This window comes from Fukomys damarensis, unplaced genomic scaffold (assembly GCF_012274545.1).
Source record: "Fukomys damarensis isolate Sample0158 unplaced genomic scaffold, DMR_v1.0_HiC HiC_scaffold_31, whole genome shotgun sequence".
NCBI lineage: Eukaryota > Metazoa > Chordata > Mammalia > Rodentia > Bathyergidae > Fukomys > Fukomys damarensis.
In genome coordinates, this window is record NW_022900943.1 from 22,647,181 (window position 1) to 22,670,232 (window position 23,052).

At 44.4% G+C, this 23,052-nt stretch overlaps 1 protein-coding gene across 3 annotated transcripts in view; it reads right to left on the reverse strand.

The window, feature by feature from the left end:
- Trpm6 (transient receptor potential cation channel subfamily M member 6) overlaps positions 1–23,052 on the reverse strand; it is a 152,187-nt gene that overhangs the window by 60,518 nt on the left and 68,617 nt on the right. For all 3 annotated transcript variants that reach the window (XM_019207732.2, XM_010625469.3, XM_010625476.3), the window contains exons 19-25: positions 18,613–18,759; positions 16,438–16,566; positions 14,697–14,948; positions 11,656–11,830; positions 10,576–10,690; positions 7,413–7,612; positions 3,194–3,326 (exon numbers count right to left, since the gene is read on the reverse strand). In XM_019207732.2, coding sequence (XP_019063277.1) covers positions 3,194–3,326; positions 7,413–7,612; positions 10,576–10,690; positions 11,656–11,830; positions 14,697–14,948; positions 16,438–16,566; positions 18,613–18,759 — 1,151 coding nt within the window. The remainder of the gene's footprint in view (positions 1–3,193; positions 3,327–7,412; positions 7,613–10,575; positions 10,691–11,655; positions 11,831–14,696; positions 14,949–16,437; positions 16,567–18,612; positions 18,760–23,052) is intronic.

Genomic DNA, 23,052 nt, shown 5'->3' on the forward strand with positions numbered 1-23,052 from the left:
GCCGAAAGCTGCTCACTGAGGTTCTCCAAAGAGGGATGGGGCCCATCCGAGTGGTAGCTCTTCATGATAGAATCACAGTGAAAATTTTTAAACTCTCCAGAAACCACAGCCTTTCCCAAACATGCTTACTATACGTTTTTTGGGTTTTGGTTTTTTTTCATTCCGAAAAGCATCTTACTCCACACAACACAGAGAGAAGAAAGCTGGCTGAACAACTGAAGTCAAAACAGAAGCTACATGAACCAAATTAAACTTTTGCCCCTCACGTAAATGAAAAAGGCAGTGTTCCAAATAACGCATGCAAGACCACAAGCAGCCTAAATGCACTCTCTTTGTCCACTCTCAGAGGCAGGCAGACATGCAAGTCCGCGCCTCATCCCCTTCACCCCTCTCCAAACCACGGCTCATTTACCTCAGAAAACGTCCCTTCCTTCTACACCTCAGTGCGAGCTGCCAGCAAAGGCCTCGCCAAGGGCGATGGTGACATCAGTGCCGCAGAAACAGCTCTATCAAGAGGGGAAACGGAGCGTCTTTTGGAGTTAGAGTTTCATAGCGAAATCCAAAACTCCTTGTAAGTATCCATACTTCTTGCAAGCCTTACACCTGTCTAACGCCTAATCTTCTCAAATCCCAAAGAACGAACACAAGAAAAAGACAAGGGCGTGTGATTATGAATACTCTGCGGATTTTGTTATTATCATCGAGTCACTTTGTAAATGCCTGTTTCTCGTGTTTATTCTCGCTTCCCTCAGTTTGTGACACACCTTCTCCTCGCTCTCCTAACACCTTTCTCCGCTCAAGCCTTCCTAGTGTTTTCCAAGAGCCCCTCATGCCCTGCCCATTTCACAGGCACTGGCATTGGCAGGGTTGGACCTCAGCCCACTGAGTCCCCCATGCTACTTTATTGCTGCCATACCCTTCACTCCCTAGTGTAGGCAGATGATTCTCACAGCTGACTCTCCCCAGAGGCAGATGATCTCCTTGTCCGGTTCCAACTTGACCCAGGGCTTCGGATCCATACAGCCAAAACCTCCTGGACCTCTCCAGCTAACTGTGCCAAAAGAACCTCAAGCTCCGTAAGTCTAAAAATCACTGCTTTTCCTGCCCCTTTGGTATGCCACGCTCTCTGTCTTGAAAGCGTTTTTACCCAGTTGCCCTACTACAGACCCTGCAGCCATCCTGGACCCCATCATCTCCCTCGGTCACATCCAATCCCTAACTCATCTCATCCGCTAAGCTTTCCGGTCCAGTCCATCTGTGCAATCCCACCGCACTCCCTCGGCCAGGCTGCAGGACTCACCCACCCTCTGTACCATGCTCTCGAGTGGTCTCCCTGGTCCCCCTTCTGATCTCTCAGACCCACCCTGCCCTGCCGCTGAAACGATCTACCTGGAAAGCCAATCTGTCCACAGACCGCTGAGCACCTCAAATCCTTCCTTAGCTTTACAGTTTAAAGAACTTTCTACAATCTCTTTGGGGGCCGTAGACCTTATGTTACCTGTGTTGTCCCCTCTTCTTAAGGTTTGGAAGGGAATTGAAATTTAAAAAGAAATTATTCTCACATTTTTGCCATCTGTTTTTACATGAAATAGCTATGTTTTCTTGTACCTTCACTATCCATAGCACTCTGCCACAAAGCCATCTCCATCACCTCATTGAATCTGCACAGCGACCTAAAGGAGTGAGTCTATTTCCATGCCTGCTTTATAAATGTTTTTAAAAAGTCCACGCTACAAAGAGGTTCAGTAAATTTTTCCAAGAACATATAGCTAGTAAGCAACAGAGTGGAACTTTGTCCCGACTCTGTAAACTCCTGACGTGGGTGTGCACATCGTAGGAACCTGAGAACCAGGTTGGCCCCGAGCACCGGAGGCACACAGCTAGGAGCAGACACGATGTATTTTATGATTCAGATCAACAATCGATTAGATCCTGGGGACTTTCGAGTGGAGCGTGCTGTTGGAAGTGGGGTCTGCTGGAAGAGGTAGGTGCGTCTCCTTCCCTGGCTACCCCCTTTTCCCCTGCTTCCTGTTGGCTGTGACAAAAGCACCTGTGCCCTGCCCAGTCCCTTCCACCATGCCATTCTTGCCTCTGAGCCAGCTGACCACGGACTGAAACTTCTGAAACCAGGAGCCAAAAGAAACCTCTGCTCCTGCAGGTTGTGTGTGTTGGTTACTGTGCCTCGGTGACCGAAGGGGACTAGCACAGTGTGGAAAAAGGAAGGGGACGTTTATATAACTATGGGCTAAAGGTATTATTTAAATAAACTACAATTCGTGGATTCACAAATCATTCATCTTTGTCACAAAAATAAATTTGACCCACAATTCAATCAGCTACACACTGCATATTTACACAAAGATGACACCAGCAGAAAAGTAAAGGACCCCACAACTCTCACTTATGCCCCTGGTGAGCCACTGAGAAAGTTATCAATGTGATTCAACTTTACATAAAATAATTTATAAGGATTTCCATCGATCTATCTGATAAAGTTTCGACACCAGAAAAGAAACACACACACAGTTAGATTTAACAATTTATGGTCAGTTTTCTGAACGCTCAGAATGAAGGCACACAGTTAACTCTTGTGAGGTTGCTTCCCATGACAAGAGTAATTCTGTGGTTTAAACAAACGCACGCTCGCACGCTTTCCCGTGTGAACACAAAGCCAGGCAGCCCCGTCCGTCACAGTCACATTCCCGCGATGGCTTTGCCCGAACTCGCTCACCAACGCGGCCCTTTCTCCGACACAGCTTCCCTCCCTTCACACCTCTGCTCCAGCCTCCCCACCCTGGCCCACAGGCAGCCGCTCCGCCAGGCACGGCATTGCCTCAGGAGCTGGGCGCTCACCACCCTCCTCTACCCCGCTCCCAGCCTTACTCTCTCCCTTCTCTTCCTGTTCCTGAGGCAAAAGTCCACGCCCTGCACCCCGCTGGCTGCCCAAAGACTTCTCTTCCGCAAAGCGCCTCCTCCTTCTTCCTCTGCAGCTTCTCCCTTGGTGTTGGGTCATCTTCACAGCCACACAAATTTATTTTGTTTTTTGCACATGAAAGGAAACGAAAGCAGCTCACCCAGCCCTATCACACAGGTGAGCACCCCAAGGGCTCCATGACCCCCCTCTGCAGCCAGCGTGAGTACTGCACCTCCTCAAGTTTGGGATTTTTTTTCTAAAGGTCCATGTATTTTTTACCTTTCAGATGTCACTCGGACTCGGTCCTCAAAACTGCAATTCAGACTCTCCATCTTCTCATGGAAGTATTTTTCCACACACTGCTCTTCAAACTCATGAAGCTTTTTTAGATCCTCGGTACTCAAGTAGAGTTCTGTGGAAATAAGAATTATACCTATGAAGAATCATTGTTTGCCCTTAATAGGAAGCTGGTGCGGGCGATGCTGCGGATCCATCCGCTTTGAGTATTTCCCCAAAATGTCCCTAGGCTGGAAGCACGGTCCTCAGTGTTGTGGTAGAGTGGTGCGGCCTATGGGTCCTGGGGCACCACCCTTGGAAAGGAGGAAGGCAGTTCTCACAGGACCAGGTGGGAGCAAGCCTGGCCCCTCCTGCCCTCTTACTTCCTGTCCTGTCTACGTCACCACAGGGCCCCCTTTATCCCATGTGCCCCCCCATTGCTGTCCACCATGTCACGAAGCAACCAGAAGATCCTCACCAGAAGCCAACTGGACAGAGCCACCCAGCGGTGGACTTTCGGCCTCCTAAACTGTGAGAAAAATACACTTGACCCTTGAACAACATGGAGGTCAGAGGTACTGAGGCCTCTGAATTTAACCTTTGATTCCCAAAATAGGAGTTTAGGCTCTTGTTGACCAGAAGCCTACCAGAGAATACAAACAGTTGATTCATGCATATGTTATAAGAGATGTGCGTTGTATGGTGAAATATGTATAAGAACAATGAGAGATCACCCTTTTTACTTGGATAAGCAATTTACTGGCAAGTTGGACTGTGCATATGATAATCAGCATCACAAACAGCTTAAGCTGATAGTCACACCTCGGGAGCGCCCCACAACGCAAGAGGAGGTGGCCAGGACATTACCACAGCAGGACAGCACCACCACAGTCTAACATTTCACTTAAACAGCTTCTCACATTTCCCTAAGCCCCAAAGGGCACGGTGCATGGTCTGTGCTGCTTCCAAAAGGAAACGGGGAAGGCCTGTGCTTGCATAACTTTTGATTTTAAATTTTTCTAATAGTTGCATGCATATTTTATAGGAGTGAAGGATAAAATATGCTACGAACTACATAGTTTATGTATTCGTGATACGCCTAGGTTTTTGTTAATTTTGTTATTTCTAGGCAATACAGTTTGTCTTTGAGTATTTTCAAATTATTGCATCTCAAAAAAAAAAAAATGTGCCAGTAGACGTGATATGGGATGGGAGGCACGGTGTGGCAAAGCTGGCTAGGAAAATAAGTGGAACCTGTGGATTACAAGGTCCCTGGACAGTGCCAAATAATTCCCAGGGTCCTGGATGCGGAACTCCTCAGGGACTCCCAAGAGATGTGGAGAGCACATAAGCACGAAGACACCATCAGGAGCCCACTCTGCGTCACAGGGTGCACCTTCACTTTTGCTTTTATCTTTTCCACTCTCTGTCTGGCCCAAGGTCACTCTGAAGAGCCAGTTTTTCCCTTACCCCTTCACCTTTCACTCTCCAAATAAACTTTCCCAACCATTTTTGGCTTGTCTCACCCAATTCTTTTTTCAAGGCAAGAACCTGCAATACTTCTAATTGGCGAGCCATTTCTAAAGGAACTACCCTATAACAGATGGACCCTCACAATTCAACCTTAAGTGTTCAAAAGTGAACTGCAAACCTCTTTTCCTTATAAAGTGCCTAGCCTTAGGTATTTTGTCACAGCAGCGCGAGTCCAGTAAGCAGGGGCACAAGTAGCTTTTCTCCCACTTGTATTAAAAATGACAAACTGTAGTTTGTATGATAACAGGCTGTGCCTTTGTCACACTGTATTCCTGCAGAAACAAAATATAGAACAGCTAGAAACACCAGGCTGGGTCTTTCCCACTTGCTCCTTGAAAAATGACTCATACAGAGAACAGATATTTTCTCTGCAATATTTTCATAGGTTAGAATGTTCTCAAACATCAACAAAAATTCATGAGATTTATTTGTAAATGTGGAAAGAATCTGATTGTCTTTTTTCCTCTCTGCCAACTGCTTTAGTTATTAAAAGGATAATAAATGACCTAGAGGAAAAAATCAGGGTTGGAAGAGGCAAACCCTACTGAAATTAATCCAGTAAGTATAAGAAAGTTTTACCTTGCTGCACTGAGCTCATATTATACTATATCCTTCCATGGGGTAGGGGGGGAAGATATTACTATTACCAGCCAATGACCCATCAAGGCTGTATACCTTTTCTGATATAATTAACTCACGGAAAGATGTGCAATTCTTCCTCAAATCTCAGCATTCAGTCTACCGCCGTGGCTCTCACCCTTCTCTAGGGGGTAACACATCATATTTTAAGCCAGCTTCTAAAACTTGGAAAATGTAAAAATAAAATGATGTTGCTAATTAAAAGGATAAAATGGGAAAGTTCTCTTTCCATAACGGTTTCGCCTAAGTTAGGAGGGAAGTGGTTGTCGCATTTCTCCAGTGCTCATGAAAAACGCACTTGTGTCACTGTCGCCCATAAAGCAAAGGACGATGAATGTTAATTTTGAATTTAAAAATGTAGCTCGAAGAACATAATATCTGGCTGTAAATGTGTTCACAACTCGAGCACACAGCATTCTCTGATTTATACGATGTGGAGCAATCTTTCAGACATTGAAAAGTCCAGTCTCCCCCACCCACCCAGCTTGATGTCTGTTTGCCCCAAAGAATCTTGAAACTTTACAACAGCCACGATGAGAGTCTGCTGTGGACCCCTGAGAGCAAATCCTGCAAAGAGCAGCTCCAGGGCCAAGCGCAGCTTGCAGTATGTGGCTTGTTCCTGTAACTGTCCGCCAGGTGGCACTGCTGACCAGTTGGTAAAGGTCTAGCACAAAGGCCCGGAAAACGCCATAAACGTGAGTTTTATAAGGAAACGTCGCATAAAGCCCAGTTAAAGATGATTCCAGGGAATTTTCCTTCCTACAGCACTAGGAAATCTGAGTAAATTCTAGGCAATTCCAGGTTCTCCTAGGTGACTCCTGCTCCTCTAGTGGGTTTCGGTGCTTCCACAGCTGGTGTCTAGCGAGGCTCTGTATGAGGACCCTGAAATGTACAATGCAATTAGAAGCCTTCCAGGTAACTCTAGCTGTGCTTTGGCTTCCTTATCAAGGCTAAATCTCTTGCGAGGAAATAAAAAAGAAATCTTCAAAGTGACTCAAGGGGGGGAAATGCATCACGGAGCTCACTACTGTGCACAAACGCGTATCACACTTTCAATGGCACAGTAACACAGCGTAGGGGTGGCCGCCCTTAGGGACCCCCGAGTGTAGGAATAATCCACTATCCCTTAGAGAATCTATTTTCTTTTCTTTTCTAATTTTAGAAAAGTAATAGAGTACATATATCATAAATAAAGTAAAATACTTGGTTCAGGTCAGGGCAGTTCCCTTTTTTTTTTTTTTTTTTTTTTCAGCAAAATAAACCAATTCCCCATCACAAATGATAAAAAGGGTAAGTGGCTTTACATAAGTCCCCTCTTCTGGGCTTCCTCTGGCCAGGTGAACATTTCTCCAGTTTATGAAGAAAATAAGCACTCAGCATTCAGAGGCATTTTGGACTTAACAATTTGAATAAAGATGCAGTGTTTTCTCGGGGTGATGGGCCTGTCAGTCAAATCACCGTCAGATCCAGCTCACTGGGCTGCACTGTGGCTCCGTGAGGCTAAGGCTCAGCCGTGCTGTGCTCAGGCAGCACAGCCCGCAGCCTGGATTTGAACTCCAGCATTGTGAAAAGAGAAACAAAAACAAAAGATCTGGCCAAACAAAATGCACTGGGAAAATGTCAAAATATGTAGATTTACAACGTTAAAAAAGAAACAAAGTGAGAACCCACATTTCCATATCTCTGCACCCTAAGTTGAAAAGAAGACATATCCGTTTCAGAACCACCTCTATACTCCAAAAACCAAAGATCCCAGACCCAGGTTAATCAGTGAGGCAGAGCCCTGCTTCTCAGTCTGCTTTAGACCCCCGGGCCTTGCATAACAACAGTCTGCTGAATTGCATCCTCCACCTTGGAGAATAAGTGCCCTCAGGACACAGCTCTCCCGATGACCTAAGGCCTTTACGCGTTTCCACGGGGGTCTTGTTCCTCCTTGTGCCTTCCTTTCACAGTACCAGTACCTCTTGGCAGGTCGGTGGACTCACTCAGACCCAGCGATTGTGTCTCCAAGCCTCCCCACCACCGCTACCACCCCTCCGCGAGCACTCACTCAGTCCCACGTCGCTCTCTTCCAGGTCACGGTCCCGAGGAGCCCGGCGACAGCACAGTCTGTGGATGAGGAGCCCCAGGTGGCTGAGCACGATGAACGGGGGTGGCAGCCAGGGCTTCTTGTGGTAGGTCATGGTGTAGTGATAGCGGTTGTATTTCCAAAGCTTATTTGAAATAGACTTCATATCTAGATAAACGTTGCTGTATGTCGTGGAAAGACAGGGACAAGGTTTTAATATGGAATTCCGAAACACAGTCTTTATTTTCCAACTTTCTTTTTGTTGTTGTTGTTGCTGGGGTTTTTGTTGTTTTCACTTTTGTTCTTGTTTTTGAGACAGAGTCTCACTATGCAGTTTAGGCCAGCCTCAAATTCACTCTGTAGCCCAGGCTGGTCTCAAACTCACAGCGATGCTCCTGCCTCAGCCCCCTGGGTGCTGGGACTACAGGTGTGCACCACCACGCCCAGCTTATTTTCCAACTTTTCTGATTCACCTAACGTTAGCAGCAGTTAACCAAAAAGAAATAAATAACACCCACTGAATTTATAATTCTTCTTTCACAAGACCAAATATACAGATCACCTTTAATTATCAGCTAAGCTAATCAAAATAATGAGTAAAGGCAAAAATTACAGCGAAAGATAAGAAAATGGAAACATCTGCAACACAACAGACACTGCCCTCTTGCTTTTGGTAGCATCCGTGGGTCACCTAAGAAACGTGTTTTCAGTCCAAGATCTGTGTAGCCAGAGTAAGCAGCATTGATGTTCCTCCAGCCTTATGAAGATAGGCTCTTAAGGTCGTGTGAGGACTGCTAGAAAAACTCTAATTAAAACACCCAACCAGAAAATGACTGCTGAGGAAGTGGAAACAGAAAAGAATCAGTTCATTCTAAAATAAATCAAGAAGTAGAGTTTCTAATAGAAGCTCAATAAATTACTTGGATTAACTTCACACTAAAAGTAACTGCTCGGTAGGCTATTTTGGACTGTTGCTTAAATTATATGGAAAAGACAGTAAATGCTGATATTATAGGACTCAAGATGGAAGTTATGGCAGGTGGTACAGTTCTTTAAGAAAACGTATCAACCTTAATTACTTAAACATACAACATATGAGGGAGGACTCAAGACAACATCTTTTTGAACATTTTGCTTAGACTAACAAAATTGAGTTGCTTCAGGGAAAGACGGGAGGGCAGAACTTGAGCAGGGTACCAAGTTTACCAAGTAAACTACAGCTAACCTAAACTTGAGCTATGATAAAGAGAAAAAAAAACAGAGCTGCCCTGGAAGAAGCCACCATAGGCTAAGAAGGGGAAGGTTCTTATACAGTGCGGTAAGTAAAGGATCAAACAGAGACAACCATCCCAGAACGAGGGTCTCCAAGTGGGCCTTGCCCGGGGGCTGCTGAATCAGAACTGGGGGGGGGGCGTCACAGCAAGCTGTGCAAGTGCAAACCCTCCAAGGATTCTCCAAACAGTCAAGGCTAAGGGCCAATCACGTCGCTCCAAACGTGATGACAGCCTTCCGCCAGCAGGTGGCGACCTTTGCAGCGAATTTCAGGCTCTTTCTAATTGGGCGCGCTCAGCTCCTTTGGCTCCCTGTGTGATCACCTCCTGCCGCGAGAAGGTGAATCTAGGCAAGGGTTTCTCAACGTCTCTGGACACCTTCCCATTTTGTAAATTTTCTTTTTTATTACCATATGTTTGCAATACACAAGAATTGCACTCATTTTGGGAAACTGGCACGTACACATACGGCGCCCTGATAATTTCACTTCCTGTTCCCCCTTCCTGCCCTCCCGTCTTTCTCCAGCGCCAGACCCTCTTCCCACCTCCACAGTCTGCCTGCCTGTGTCCTATCATCTCTGCTTTATTTTCCTCTTTACATTGTTCATGTGTTGAGTTTCTTATATAAGAAACCATCCACACCTGACCGTTTTGAGAAATAAAAATCTCACACCCTCTCAATTATTGGAAATATAAAAGATGGCTACGGTATCTGAACACCGAAAATGTCACAGGGTGAGATGTAGGGCTAAGAGAGAGGTTAGCTGACAGAGCAGACAGGACAAGGAGGAAGAGACGCCCTTCCCATACATATGCAAAAACTCAACAACAGACTTTTGTAAAAGTATTTTGAACTTTCTGTCCGCCTCCAGCCCTTACCTTCTCTACTTTCTTTACTGAGATTCTAAGCATTAATTTTTCCTTTGTTATCTTTCTCACTTCACACAATGCCCTGCACAGTGGCAGAGAAGAGGTTTCTAGAAAGTACCAGCTGCCTCCCCTGGCTTTACTTGGTTTCCTTCATCTCAACGTGTATTAAAGAAACATGCAGCAGACGTGTTTGGGATAAATTTATGAGTAAAATAAAGCAGAAATGACTTGTGCTCCAGTCGAGGCTCCAGTTGAGAACAGAAGAAAGGAAACAAAGACAGAAGCGGAGATTACATTAGGAGGCTCCACGGTAGCTGCGGGTAGTGAGAAGCACTCAGCCTGGCAAAGGCGGAGTTAACAGGAGACCCTGGCAGTCAGAGGTGGAGGAAGAGGGGAGGCTGAGAGCTGGACACCCCAAACTTGAGAAGTGGGCTACCCTCCTGACTCCAGAGGGCAGGGGCCGCTGGGTCCGTGTGACTAAAGTTTAAGGAGAGCTGGGCTAGATGTAGGTGAAAATGAACAAGGTCACAGAAAAAAGGAAAAGCAATGTTTGGGCCCAGAGACATTTTAATGTGCAAAGGCTGGGGGTGGTGAGGATGATCCGTAGAAAGAAGACTGGAGGCAAAAACGAAAGCAAGGGAGAAGAAAATAGAGAAACGGCTCTACCAGGAGCCCAGGGAAGAAATCATCCCAAGAACTCCATGGCCAACATGTGGCTTCGTCAACTTTACCTTGCACAGCCAACGCGCGGCTGCGTGGCAATTCTCCGTCTCCTCTCATGCCACGTTCACTGCTCGCTCGCTCTCTCTCTCTCCCTCTTTCTATCTCACTGCTTTCCCACAGCATCGCCCCTTCCTACCAGGGGCTTCTCGTCCATGCTACAAAACCACAGGAACCCGCAGAGGCCAAAGGGCACATGCACCACAGGAACGAGAGGTCCATTCCATGTCCCTGTCCCCATCTTCCTTTAAATAAAGCCACCGTTTTTAATTAGAACCACCTACTTGAAGAAAGCAATCAGCAGGTTCACCATGATGATGTACTGCACGAAGAGGTAGACAGCTTGCAGGAACGGGGTAAGAAAGGAGCCCGGAGGGCAAGACGGATCCTCTTCACAAACTACAAATAAGGAATTCGGAAGAATGAGAAACGAGGCACGTCACAGTCCTAAGACGCTCCACAGACACTGAACATCCTATCTCTGCAGAATATCACAAACTTTCTCCATCTGTAAGATTCAGCAGACGAACGGATAAAGAAAATGTGGTATTTACACACAGTGGAGTGCTACTCTGCCATTAAGAAGGATAAACTTGAGTCATCTGTAGGAAAATAGATGCACCTTGAGACTATAACATGCAGTGAAATAAATCAGACACACAACCTTAAATATCTCATGGTTTCTCTTATGTGAGAAACCCAGAATAAAAATAAAGAGCAAAAGAAGATAGGTAGCAGGGAGTAGGGAGATGGATTGTTCTGAAAGGAGAAGGGGATGAAAAGATAGAGGGGAGAAAGGAAAAAGATAAGAGAAAAAAAGGAATCAGAATGTGTTACGTACATGGAGCAACTCCACACAAAGGCCGCAAACATTGCACCCCGCAAACATGTACAAAATTAAAAAGGAAGGGCATCAAGAGGTGGGTGGAAGGAGAAACGGAGGGGAGGAGAAAGGGACAAAAAAAGGAATAAAGATGTGCGCTGTACATGTACCAGCTCCGCACAAGGAGTGCGAACAATACGCACCACACACACGTATGAACAACCTCAAGTGAAGGGTTTGGCCGGGCGTGGTGACACGCTCCTGTAGTCCCAGCACTTGGGAAGCCGAGACAGGAGGATCACTGTGCATTCAGGACCAGCCTGAACTACACAGCAAGACTCTGTCTCAATAAGATAAAATACTCAGATGACTACTTTCCAGGTTTTCTTTTTACCCTGAGCATCTATCAAGATTCAATTTCTGGGGCTGGGGATTTAGCTCATTTGCACCACATCTGCCTTGCAAGGGCAAGGTCCTGAGTTCAATCCCGGTACCAAAAAAAAGACTCAATTTCTTCATGGTGTCAAAACACCAGGTGTACCATCTATTTCTGAAGCGTAGACCTCCCCATACATCATCCAGTACGGCTCAAACACAACATCTCGAGCAAGTTTCCAAGACGGAGGCTCATGCGGTGAAAGGATGGCCTTGCGTGCCACTCCGAAGCTCAGCAGGACAATGGCCATAATGATTACGATGTAGAACATATTCGCGCTCTGCAAAACAGCATCACACAACCAGAGTTTTACCACCAACTTGGAATTCAGAACAAATCAAACTCCAGCTACCATCCTACCCGTCCTTTTCACTAATAAGACTAACCCGGGCGTGGTGGCCCGTGCCTATAATCCCAGCACTCAGGAAGCTGAAATCCGAGGATCTCAAATTCAAGCCTAACCTGGGCAATTTAGCAAGACTCCATCTCAAAATAAAAAAGGGCTCAAAATGTAGCTCAGTGCAAAGGCCCTGGTTTTAACTGCAGTACAGAGGAAAAAAAAAAAAAAAAGACTGCCAGTCTTGTACTAAAATGCCCTAGTCCACGGACAGCTGCCTTTGCTTTGGCTAAACTATTTTGTCTTCCCTTTTTTCTGCACATATGTGTTTCAAGTCAATACGATCTTTGGAACCACATCAATTTGCTGAGACTAAAGAATGTGTGCTTCTGTGCTGGAGCAGTCGTGAAATGAAAACAGCTTTTGACCAGCTAACACCGAACGATTCAACAACTGGACAAGAAATTAGTTTGGGAAAAGAAAAAAAAAAATATATATATATATATATACATATATAGCATAGTATATTCAGATTATTCTAATGCCTGCTTATCCCCAGGATTACCTTATGCAATTGTTAACTCAGAAACTGATGAGTCTAGCGCCCCTTCACCTATTAAGTGTGCATCAACTCAACCTATCTGCTCGCTGTGGCAGGGACAATATTGGCCAGAATTTCCTGCTGTCTAGACATTTCCTATCTTGCTTCCAGTCGTTTGGGTTCAAAAACTAAAAGCCATTAGACCTTCCTCATCACCTGCATTCTCTGCCGTGGGAGACCTCAGAAGCCGAACTGACAAGGTTACACCACGAAATAGAGGGACTCTGCCTTCCGGAGTCACTACAGCGCCCATGAAGCCTCGCTTTAAGGAGAAATGGCCTGAGGTGTACTAGCTTCTTCATCATGGCCCCTCTAATAAATACCAGTGTTATCAAGACCAGAGAAAACATTTCCAGTCTAAGAGAAAAGTGCCAAGAAAGAAAAATCTCCCTGGAGTCCTGCAGTCTTCACTTCTCTGCCAACTTTCTCGATTTCCCGACCTTCCCCTCCCTCTCCAGAACTTATAAACTCCAGCTACCATCCTACCCGTCCTTTTCACTAATAAGACTAACCCGGGCGTGGTGGCCCGTGCCTATAATCCCAGCACTCAGGAAGCTGAAATCCGAGGATCTCAAATTCAAGCCTAACCTGGGCAATTTAGCAAGACTCCATCTCAAAATAAAAAAGGGCTCAAAATGTAGCTCAGTGCAAAGGCCCTGGTTTTAACTGCAGTACAGAGGAAAAAAAAAAAAAAAAGACTGCCAGTCTTGTACTAAAATGCCCTAGTCCACGGACAGCTGCCTTTGCTTTGGCTAAACTATTTTGTCTTCCCTTTTTTCTGCACATATGTGTTTCAAGTCAATACGATCTTTGGAACCACATCAATTTGCTGAGACTAAAGAATGTGTGCTTCTGTGCTGGAGCAGTCGTGAAATGAAAACAGCTTTTGACCAGCTAACACCGAACGATTCAACAACTGGACAAGAAATTAGTTTGGGAAAAGAAAAAAAAAAATATATATATATATATATACATATATAGTATAGTATATTCAGATTATTCTAATGCCTGCTTATCCCCAGGATTACCTTATGCAATTGTTAACTCAGAAACTGATGAGTCTAGCGCCCCTTCACCTATTAAGTGTGCATCAACTCAACCTATCTGCTCGCTGTGGCAGGGACAATATTGGCCAGAATTTCCTGCTGTCTAGACATTTCCTATCTTGCTTCCAGTCGTTTGGGTTCAAAAACTAAAAGCCATTAGACCTTCCTCATCACCTGCATTCTCTGCCGTGGGAGACCTCAGAAGCCGAACTGACAAGGTTACACCACGAAATAGAGGGACTCTGCCTTCCGGAGTCACTACAGCGCCCATGAAGCCTCGCTTTAAGGAGAAATGGCCTGAGGTGTACTAGCTTCTTCATCATGGCCCCTCTAATAAATACCAGTGTTATCAAGACCAGAGAAAACATTTCCAGTCTAAGAGAAAAGTGCCAAGAAAGAAAAATCTCCCTGGAGTCCTGCAGTCTTCACTTCTCTGCCAACTTTCTCGATTTCCCGACCTTCCCCTCCCTCTCCAGAACTTGCTGCTTCCCTGTCGTGAGACATCTAGAAGGCACAGCCATGGGTGGTTTTGAAACTGTGCTTCTAAAAGAGGGTGGGTCTCAGGTACTTGAAAACAGCCACATGGCAAAGGCTGACTCAGTCACAGCAAGTGAGGGGACAGACGAGAGCCAGCAGGGATCTGGGCTTCCCTGCAGGTGCCCTGGAAAACTTATATCATCTCCAGTTGTTGCATGAAAAATGTGAGTGGTGATACCACTTATTTCACAGAGCTGGGACAGAGATCAAAGGATTAAGACACAGAGAGTACTTGGTAAGTGTGCAGCTCGCGGTGAGCACGATTAAAGATTGTGGTGGAAGAAAGTGAGTCAGACAGCAATAATGACATTTTAGAAGAGAATACTACTATTGCTTACAGTTTCACGCAAATCAAGCCCTGGGTAATTACTGCGCTCAGAGACTAATCTGACTCCAATCTGTATCATCAGGTCCTAACCAAAAAGGTAAGCTGAGCACCTGCCCAATATGCTATCCAAGGGTATTTATTAAACAGGAGTCTGGGTCACACAGCAAGCAGTGATGAGAAGATCCTGCCGTCTGTGCTCTTAGAAACCACTCCAAAAGGTAAACAGCTGGATGCGAACCATGAAATTAGGTGGAACCACTGCAAAGGAGCCCCTCGTGTAAAAGCAGGCTGACCTACCATTTTTGCGATCATAGTGACATAAGGGCCTGCATGTTGGTTCACAGCAAAGAAGTCCAGGAGCCGTGAGAACCAGAAGATGGTGTCGATGCAGTAGATCAGCCTGCCCACTGTTTGAAAAGGAGGCCCATGCCACCGGAGGCAAAAACCAACTGAAAACAGAGTAATGGCCACAGTCTCCATCAGGTTCCAGTACTCACTCATCCACACCTTCACCTTTTGAGTAAACTTCTCCGGTTCTGAGATACAGATCTAAGGAAAGAAAGAAAGACAAACTTAACAGGATGGAGTTCTGATTCGGCAGTCATATGCTTGACTTGCATCAGGCAAAAAAAGAAAGAAAAAAAAAAGAATGTGGTACAGGGCTGGACGAGGAGCTCAGGGCTCTTGCCTGACACAGCCAAGTCTTTGCATGATCCCAGAGGCTGGGGGAAGAGGACTTCATGACCCAAGAATCCCATCTTCCTGAACACATCTCCGACTCCTTTAAAGAGTCATGTAAAACACCGCTCAGGGAATGGAAACTTAGTTACTCTCAGAACTATTTCAATAATTGATGTGTAATGCCTATTGGTTACCATAATAAAAAATTAAGCCAGGAGTCTAGACAGTCCCATGAAAACTCAACTAGAATCTTTTAAAAGAAAAGTGCTTTTCCTCATTCTCACTAACCCTAAACTAACATGGAGAAGGACCAAGATGTTTAAAACTCAACACTGCGATGGATCTGCTCAGCTAGTGCGTCCTCCCATCTTAAGCTGTTGAAAAACTACTAAGAATGTGTTGCTGGAACGCACTATGTGAGAAATTACCAATGAAATGCTATAGCAGACAAATCTGAATATAAAACAGTAAACCTATTTTCCATGAATAGAGAACTCAGACAATATTTATCTCTTGAATTATTGTCTGCAATCTATAAGTCCATATAGGTAACTAGCGGGCAATATATTTATAGGAATACATTTACTTGTATATAATGTCGATTAGATTTTATATGTTTAGGACAAATACGTATAAATCCATAAACATTAAAATACATGTACACTGACATCTAAGAGTCTTAGGTCAAAATTATTTGAGAATGTAGTTATAATAGCATTGAAATGTTAATGTACAAGAGACTAATTGCAACCTACAAATTAAAATTTTGTTTTCTTTTGTTTCTTGGACTGGTTGTCCCAGACAGTTTTAGCTTCAATTTTCAGGAAACTTTAAATACCATAAATGCATTCCTTATTTATTATGACATTAGCTATTTAAGCGCCACTCTGAGAGGTGAAATTCATAATATATAGATAATACTAGGCTTTAAAAATCAACCCTACCAAAAAAAATAATGCTTGGGACAGGGATTTAGCTCAGTTGTTCTGCTGCCTGCTTTGCAACCACAAGTTTCTGAGTTCAATCCCCGGGAGCCCCCCCAAAAAATAACACTGGATGAAAATTAAATAATTGGAGAGTTCAATAACCATTAGACAGCATCGCCACAACTCTGGGACTGATAAACACCCTGAGATGTCTGCTTCAAAGGTAACTGCTTCCAAAGTCCAGCACCCAGCAGAAAGTATTTGGCAAGGACAAAGGGTTGAAATCAGGAATCTCCCCATCACCTGCAACCAACGCAGGATGGGCATTTTCTCTTTCCCTCCCACCCCCGATGTCCATTCTCATCAGCAGGGATAAGAACACTTCTTGCTTCCAGAGGGCTGCAGAAGGCAAAGGCGGGAGAGAAACTCACCTCCCTGACTTTGTCAATAGCACTGGAGAAGATGTAAAGGATAACAAGCCACTCTTGCATGCTGGGTTGGGGCTGCATCTCCACCAACACCGTGTAAGTGAACAGCATGAGGAACGCCAAGTATGCCACCTGTGAGGGGACACACAGGCCCTGGACGTGAGCGCAAGGACACACCGAGGGGCCGCGCAGGCACAGGCGGGGCCGCAAAGAGACGCAGGCATGAATTTCAACATGGTAACATGAGAATAGCACCAGGACCCCCTTCGGATTGGTGATGACCTGGTATCGAAGCAAGCAAAAGAATCTACGGTTTCCTGGTCTAGGGGTGGGGTGACAAGAACAAAAATACGTACATGGAAAGAGACGCTGTCTCTCCCCCTATCTTCTGACCCCCGTCCCCACGGCCCTGTGCGTCCCGGTGCGGACAGTGGCAGGCTGACAGCAAGCCGAGGAGGAGGCCCCCACTGCTCAGCTTGAACACACACGTCCTGTGTGCCAGGGTGACCGATACCCGCGATGCACGTTTCCAAACACAATGCACTGTGACAGTCACTGCTGCCGGATTTTTATTGTGCTTTGATTAAAATATTCTGGCTAATAAAAATTGGACCCAACCGTAAGCTCTTACATTTGAGGAGTGATTGTGGCTAGTTTTATTATCAGCACTCAGCCTGACACGTGGTAGACATTCCACAAATGCTTGTTTAATTGCTAACTGTATATGCTATTCCTAGACTCTAATCTGCCCAGAGAATTAAAACACACATATGTACAGAGTGACTAACAGTATACAATCTTATCTAACGTCCTTATCTTCTTAAGATATACTCCCTTATAGCTGGGCACCTACATTGAAAACTGAGACAGATATTACTAAATTATCTGGCAGAAAAGTCTCACCAACTTACAGTCCCTGACAAAGTGTGAGCCGTGCAGTCTGTAAAGAGATGCAGAGTGGATGCGTGGCACTCACTAGTCTGTACTTAGATTTTGGAATAATGGCTCAGGAGGCAGAATGTTCATTCTCACGAGAAACATTCGCTCCTATTTTTCATATCCTTTTGAACTCTAAGTAAGTCTGTTCTGAGTTCTGCACACAAAACAGAAGGAGTGGCTTATGGGTTTCTAAGTACACTAAAATGACATTTACAAGTGAAACTTGGGGTTATTGTTGCCTCTGAGTAATGAAGCACAAAAGAAAGTTATGGTTGTGTCCCATAACTCTGTCCTCTTGGTCCTTGCCCCAGAGTCTGAGTGTTTGCTTGTTTGTTTGTTTTCTCAGTGCTCTGATGGAACCCAGGGCCACATGCATGCTCAGCAAGCTCTCTCCCAGTGAGCCACATCCCCAGCCCATGGAGTCTGAGTACTTTTGATGACTACTTAAGGACCTAACTTAAGTACATTGTTTAACCAAGCAGTCATTTCCTTATATTTTTGTTCTTGATTCCATGGTGACCAGATAAGCAATTCCTTCACTTTTACATAATATATGACTGTATGATTAGGACAGATTTATTAACAAAAGGCTAGAAATGTACTCAGTAAATAGCTGCAAAGTAGCATAAGTGCCTCTAGCTGAGAACAGGTTGGGTGCCTACTAGTTCAGTCCATTTGCTCATTAGTCCAAAGTGACAATGTACACAGCCAAAAGCAACCAAAGTATTTGCATCTAGGTAAAACATGCTGCACTGAATAGTCTGTTTGGTAGTATTGCTTCTTTTGTTTGTTTGTTTGTTTGTTTCCTTACTAGTAATTGAACTCAGGCCCTTGTGCTTGCCAGGCAGGCACAGCACCACTGAGCTACATCTCCAGCCCTGGTAGTGTTGCTTCTGACTCTTTGGGTTTTTTTCCGATATTAAAAGTTTGACCCAATAATGTTTACATTTTTGCTTTTCTATCACAGCTCCAAATGCCCAATATCAGCTGCACTGACTGCTAGCACTCCAAGAATGGAGAAAATGCTGTTCTCAAATTCCCAAAGCAGGACAGCTCCACTCTAACCTCCCTCATCATCCTCCAATATGCTTTCCTGTCTACTTCATCGTCCTCCCACTAATCTAGACAACATTTCCATATTTTTAGCTCAAGTTGGCAAATCAAGCATTATCACTGTCAGTATTATCATTAGCTAGTAACTATCATTAATACAAAAGGTGCTGCTGCAACGAGACCAACCGTGTAGAACCAAAACTTGACAATAGGGGCGCTGTAGAACTCATACACTTTCCTGGTCCAGGGAAGGCTTTGGGACCGGTTCCTTAGATCAGAGTGCTGACTTTCATCCAGCTTCTCATCAGGGCCCCTTTCCAAATCACAGTCTTTCTGTAAAATAAATAAACGGTTTTGTAGGAATGGAGCGCAGTGGAGGAGCTCATGTTCTGCTTGTATGAGATCTCCGCTTCGATCCCCAGAACCTCCACACAGTAACAGTGACAATTATGGCATTATTATGATCAATAATAATTTCTCATCAGTGGGCTTTACTCAAATGTTGACAGATGGAGACATGCAGAACATAATAAATGACATATTATAAATTAACAGGGCACACAGCTTTCAAATTGTAGTCTTAGCCCTGGAGGGAGACAAATTTGCATTATTATATAAGTCTTTGACCAGGTAAGAATGTAGGGTATTTCTGAAATGCCAGCTGAGTGTCCACTAATGAAATCAGTCTCTACTCCTGTTTTGATTAATCTCATTTAGTCATAATTTTGGAACCCAAGAATAATCATAAAATCCCCCACGAAATCACAAATGGACGACACATTCCCTCCATACGAGACAACAGAACGCACATGCCTCAATGAAGCATCTTTTCCAACTCACAGGAAAGCCAAGTACAGTGTCCATTTGAGGGTTGTGGCCTCATTCATTTAGATGAAAGGGTCTCTGCCTGGAGTTCAAGGGCTCACCGAGCTTTCAGAGTTTCCTGAACACTCTGCAACCACATCCAGGCATTCGTGTTGTACGTGCATTTTTCTAGGGAAAGATTTAGTCTTTCACTGGTTTTTTTAAAACGTGTGCCAGCCCAAAGGTAAAGGTGTGAGCCTTGAGCAGCTGCGGTAGAGCAGGGTCACTTGGAAGAGGCCACACGCAAAGGAGAAAAGAGCAGAGAACAACAGCCCTGGTACTTTGGTTGCCTTTGAGAAGAAGAATATAGAGAACATGAAGCACACAGAGAGGGTGGAGGAAGGAGAAATGTTATCCTACTTTGTGAAGCTTTAATTTGTGTTAGGAAATGCATTTTGTTATACTTGCAAAGTAATATTTAAAGAAAAGGGTCCTCTGTGCTGTCTCTCATGCCAGCCTGCTTCTTCAGTCTTGCCACAAAAACTCCAGCTCTATTATCAGATCTGCAAGATTCAAGGGACTTTTTCACGCCAGGGAATGAATCAAATTTTGCTGGAGTTGTTTGTACGGCGACAGAGAAACATAATGTTTTGTAGGCTCAGGCATCTGGATGGGTCCCCTTTGCTGCCTCGTGTACTTTGGTTCAGTGTACTTTGCGCAGCATGTCTGAGATAGTTACTCAGAGATGCAAGAACTGACCTGGTTCCTAACAGGTTTGAACCAGCCTGGGACTAAAGTGGCTTGAAAACAGCAAGAAAGTCACCACTTCCTGACTCACTATGTCAATGCCACTTCAAAAGGACCCCAGAAATCAATCTAAGTAATGACCTTGTTACCAGATCACTTCTATTACTTTTCCTAAAAGGCTTTATTAGGTCTCGACTGCTCTTCATACTTTGGAATAGACTGTGGAGGATACAAAGTTCTCACTAAGCCTATCTTTGAATTGAATTAAAAGACAAGAGCAATCATGAAGACCATGTGAGAGTATTAATTGAGACTCGGGCTTTTTTGCCCTTAGAAGAAGGTGAAGATAAAAATATTTTGCTTTAGCTAACTTTTATTCCATTTAAATCTCTCCCCCTCCCTTCTCTCTTCCATTTTCTTCTCTCTAACAGTAATGAGATACCAGCAAGCACACAAAATAAAATACAACTAAAATGATCAACTTTTAGCTCTAACAGATCTTATTACTCAGCTTAACATTTTTCATTAGATCTAGCAACATTTCTAAGAGAAAGTGCATCTCTGCTTTTCCAGATTCCCATGTCTCTTCGAGACGGCCTTGTTGTAATCATAAACTTCTCAGTTGCTTACCTCCTCTCACCTGCATCCCATTTTCCACTCTTCATTTAACATCTGTTGGTTCTGCTACGGAGCCTGGCCAATGCCCTTATTATTTGTCACCTACGTGGTCACCGTTGCTTACACCCTCCCTGCCCCCAACTTCCTTCTTGCTAACCTATACTATACACCGAAGGCAAAATCGTTTTCCTGACCGTCGAGTCCTTCTGCTACACGTATATTGGTTTTCTGGGGAACCCTTCACAGGACGCACAAAAGTCTTTCTCAGTCTCCTTTTCCAGTCATGCCCGCAAACACTCGCTCCCTACTCTGACAAACCACACAGCTGCGAAACTTCACTATGAATTTCCACATTTCCTGCCTCTGGGCCCTACTTACAGCTTCCTTCCCTGAAACACCCTCAAGTCACAGCTCAAACAGCACCTCTAGCTTGAGGTTGCCACAAATCCCTCATCCTCACCACTACAGAGGAAACTCCCTGTCTCCCATTGTGTCATCTTCTACATCTGTTCCTGAGACAGCTCAAACCATAACGCGCCAAGTTTTTAAAGGTGAGCAGCTAGGGAGATTTAAACTTTTCTCGGCAGTTATTTTGCCTGTAGAAAGTTCAATGAGGGAAGAGGTTTCAGCTGAATGCCATGGTGCATACCTGAACCCCCAGCAACTCCCAAGGCTGAGGCAGAAAGATCACTTGTGCCCAGGTAGCAGAGAATATCCTGAGCAACATAGCAAGGCCCCATCACACAAAAAGAGGAGCTTTATTAAAGCTCACAGATCATAGGCAGTACATGATTCTATACAGCGTTAGCTCATTGACAATGGCCTGCCCTATTACCACAAGTGGCATCATTATGTTTATATTTGCTACCAAATGCAAAGCACAGAAACACTAATAAAGCACCTGTGTTCTTCAGTTTCCTCCCGTGACACTTTCTGCAAATTATGTTGCTCAACAAATTAATCCCATTTACTTAATTAGCATTATGAAATTGTACACATTCACCAGGGTCGCCTCCATCACCTCCTACTATGTAGCAAACTTCTAAACCCAAATCAGCTCATCAGTAATTGCTGTTTAAATTAAATTTAAAGGCTAAAGCCATTCCTCATAGAACATACGTGAAATGCTTTGCAAGAGATGTTTTAAACTGGGCCAGGGATTTACCTCAGGGGTGCCACTGCCTGCTCACAAGTGCAAGGTCCCAAGTTCAATCCCTAGTACCACAAAAAAATAACAATAACAATAAATAAATAAATGTTTTAAACTGAATAAGAGTAAGTCTGTGCATGGGTATCCTGTCTGACAATAAACCCCACAGTGGCAGAAGCCATACCTGCCTCAGTTAAGAGCAGGGTCCCTCACACCTTCTGTCTTTGGTACATGGAAGAAGGCGATTAAATGTTCACTAAATTCATAAATTGATATAGCTACATCCAAACCATTCGGGTGGGAGATTGCTAGAACAAGTCAATAGCCAACATGTGATTTTTTTTTTCAGGGAATTGTAAGCAAGATAGCACATTTTGTAATGTTAAGAGTACACTTAATTGCCATTCAGAAAAGGAATTCTTCCTCTGGGTCTCTCCCTTGAGAAGGATTGCTCAGTGCCATGCTACAGCTCTCTACAAGTCCCAAAGTGTTTGAAGTTACAGACTCAACAAAGTACTATCTGCTATGGCCCGGAAATAACTACCAGTAGATTTATGTGTTTGTTCTAAACAGATAATTGATAGATAAACAGCTTTCTTCTGTGTTCACTTCAACAACCATACTAAACCGAAAGGGAACAATGAAATAGGCTGAAAGCCACAAAGAAATGACCCAAACTTAGTAAAGCCTTCTTCTAGTTGGTATAGTCACCAATGTGACATTTTAACTGGCCCAGATTAGCAAGAGATGACTTCTGACACATTCTGCAGATGTTAGAACGTGCCTGTCCTCTTGGATTCTGAGAACCCCAATATGGAGCCATCAGACAGACAAAAGAAAGGGAAGGGGAGAAAGAAGGAGGGAAGGAGAGAGGAAAAGAGGGAGGGAAGGTGGGAGGGAGAGAACGCCGCACACATACCCAACATGAGTGATATTCCAAATCTTTACAACTGATCCGGCAGAAACACTAGCCAATCAGAATGGGTACTCAACGAATCACCAACAGATGTCAGCCATGAACCACTATTATTAGTTTTCATTAGTATTTACTGAGTACATCTTTAAAGTTTATAACAAATGCCTCATCTGTCCAAAAGCACATAAGACAAGATGCTAAAGATACTTCACTCAAGTATAAGTAGCAGGGAAGATGCTTGCCACACCTCACAGCACATGACAATCTTATAAGGCGTGATCCAGTGGGGACGTACAAAGTCAAGAAAACATTCACAGCACATCAGACACTTCACAGTGAAGATGGTCTGTTCGAAGGGGTGGCTCAAGTTATCCAGGGAAGAGAGCACATC